This window comes from Monoraphidium neglectum, assembly GCF_000611645.1.
Source record: "Monoraphidium neglectum strain SAG 48.87 unplaced genomic scaffold scaffold02665, whole genome shotgun sequence".
Lineage (NCBI taxonomy): Eukaryota > Viridiplantae > Chlorophyta > Chlorophyceae > Sphaeropleales > Selenastraceae > Monoraphidium > Monoraphidium neglectum.
This window is the reverse complement of record NW_014010963.1, coordinates 7,342-9,782: the sequence shown is the minus strand read 5'-3', so window position 1 is coordinate 9,782 and position 2,441 is coordinate 7,342. Positions and strand designations below refer to the sequence as shown.

The 2,441-nt window shown below is 71.0% G+C and overlaps 2 protein-coding genes across 2 annotated transcripts; one reads left to right on the top strand and one right to left on the bottom strand.

Annotated features, from left to right (window-relative positions):
* Nucleotides 1–213: 213 nt before the first annotated feature.
* Nucleotides 214–904, top strand: MNEG_11269 (hypothetical protein; the record flags this gene model as incomplete). Its single annotated transcript, XM_014040261.1, has 2 exons — nt 214–561; nt 737–904. 2 exons carry the CDS (start codon nt 214–216, stop codon nt 902–904), a joined length of 516 nt encoding a protein of 171 aa, XP_013895715.1.
* A 432-nt stretch (nt 905–1,336) lies between these two features.
* On the bottom strand, nt 1,337–1,927 carry MNEG_11268 (hypothetical protein; the record flags this gene model as incomplete). Its single annotated transcript, XM_014040260.1, has 1 exon — nt 1,337–1,927. One exon carries the CDS (start codon nt 1,925–1,927, stop codon nt 1,337–1,339), a length of 591 nt encoding a protein of 196 aa, XP_013895714.1.
* Between the last annotated feature and the right edge of the window lie 514 nt (nt 1,928–2,441).

Here is a 2,441-nt window from a genome sequence, read left to right as displayed (position 1 = left end):
GGAGGGTGTATTGGTGCGTTTGCGTATGGTGTGCTTTGGGGGGGGGGGCTGGGCTGCGTGCGGGGACAGCCCCAGTGGCAGCTCTGCACTAACGCTGTGCAGGCCCAGCGCTCTGCTGCCACGGCGCTGCACCACCGCTGTAGAGAGCCCACTGTACCGCCACACTTCATGAAACGACTCCAACACTCCCCCCGAAGGTGCTTGACGCCGCTCATGAGGGAGCGGAGCACCAGACAGGTGTACTGCGTCGCCTGTGACTTGCCGGTCGGGGCGCCCTCCACCCCACCGGCGCCCACCGCACAGGCGGACGGCCCCGCCGCGGCGGCGGCGCCGGGCGGCCGGCGCGAGGCGACGGAGGGCTCGGAGCTGCAGGAGAGCGCAGCGGCGGCAGCGGCGGAGGCGGCGGCAGCGGCCGGCGCGGAGGCGGTTGACCGGCAGCAGCCCGCGCGCGTCGCTGCCGCCGCACCCGCGCCGGCGACCCCAGCGGCCGCGGCTGCCGTGGAGGCGCCCGCGGCCGGCCCCGGGGCGCTCTCGCCGACTGGCATGCCGCTGTCTCTTGAGGTGGTGTACAGTGGGCCCTGCTGGGTGCCGCGATATAGAATACTGCCAACCACCTGATGCTCGCAGCGTTGAGCGCATTCACAGCTGCAACAGATGAATGCACGATGCACCGAGAGCTACCTAACACTCGCTACTCAAGCCGACCCTGCTATTTATCGTGCTCCCCGCCGCGCAGGCCGCCCTGTCCGGCGCGCAGGCGGCGCTGGCGTCCAAGGTCCGCGAGATCAGCGCCCTGATCTCCGCCACCCCCGCGTCCGAGGTTGAGGCGCTGACGTCATACACCCGCCTGCTGGCGGAGCTGCTTGGCGTGCTGCGGCTGGCGCGGGAGGGGGCGGGGCGGTAGCTGCGGGCGCCGCCGGCTGTCTGCTGCGAGCAGACGCGTGTTGGTGGTTTGCTGTTGAGCGGACGGGGGCTGTGATGGCCTTTCGGCACCTCAGTAAACCCAGCAGCGTGAAGAGTTTGACAGGCACGGGCACATTAGCGATGCTTTTGATTACCGTAGCTACACAAGAGCGTGCGCCAACAAGCTTTGCAAGTCGCATTTGCAGTGCCAACAAATGGATCCAGTCCAGTCAAACGGTTGTCGACCAACATGAACACCATCGCGCTGCAAGAAGCCAAGAGTGCACACAACGGTGTGCTAGCTATGACTAAGTGGCTGGATGTGGCTCCCTGCCCTGCCGCGCCATCTTCAGCCTGCAAACTAGCTAGTCGGTCCACAAAATCAACACAGAACGGTCAAGTAATCAGGCAGCGCGCCCGCCTGCAGTCGTCATCAGTCTGTTCGGTCGCGCCGCTGCCCCTGCGCGGGCCAGAGCCCCGAGAGCGCAGGGCCGCACTGCGCTGCGCCGACCCCCGCTGCAAACGACACCAGCATCAGCGCCGCCGCCCAGCCCGCGTTGGCGGCCAGCCATAGCCCCAACGCCGCGTCCCAATGCAGCCAGTCGCCCCCCAGCCGCGGCTCCGGCGCCGCCGCCGCGCCCAGCGCCGCCGCGCCCGGGCCCGCACGTGCGCCGCTGCAAGCGCCTCCGATGCAGCCGCCGGCGGCCTCGGGCGTCCCCGAGCCGGGCCCGTGCGAGAAGAGCGCCCGGCCTGGGCACTCACTTTGAAAAAGACTCGGGGGAATCGTGTAGACCTGCGCCTGCTTGCCTGCCGCTGAGCCGCCGCCCTCAGCGTCCCCTGCGGAGCCAGCCGCGGCGTCGCCCACCCACTTTGCCAGCTGGCGGGCCAAGAAGACGTCACCCGATGACATCAGCGAGGTCAGCCCCGGCCCGCCGTAGCGGTGGTTGTGCCGCGGCAGGTCCTCCAGCGCGGCGAGCACGAACGGGTGCCGCGGCGGCGCTGCCAGCGCGGCGCCGCTGACCATGTCGCCGGCCCAGCCGCCGCCGGCGGCGGTTTGGGGTGTGAGCGGGATCAGAGCCGCGTCGAATTGGCGGAGGGCGTCCAGGCGGTGCTGGCAGCCGACGCCGGCTGAAAGGACGACTGCGGGACGGGCAGAGGGGCGGGTCGCGGGGCGCGGTTTTGGGGGGTGTTGTCAGGATGTGTGGGCTCCCCTGAGCGCCGTGAGCAAGCAACAGGGGCGCACGGGCGGGCGGCACGCACACGCGCAGGTGCGAGGTGAGTCGCTCGGAGCCCAGGAGTGCGGTGTGCGGCGTGCGGCTCGCGCTCACCCCCGCCGTGGGCGTGCAGCACAAACAGCCGCGCCGCCGCCTGGCGCTGGGACGGCACCTCATAGGAGGTGAAGGTGTCGAGGGCCCATGGGTAGCGCTCCGAGACCAGCGCCCGCGCCTCGCGCTCCCCCCAGTGCCGGAACGCCCAGTCGGGGTGCAGCCGCCGGCAGCCCGCGGCCGCGGCGGCCGCGGCGGCGCGCCGCTCCGCCG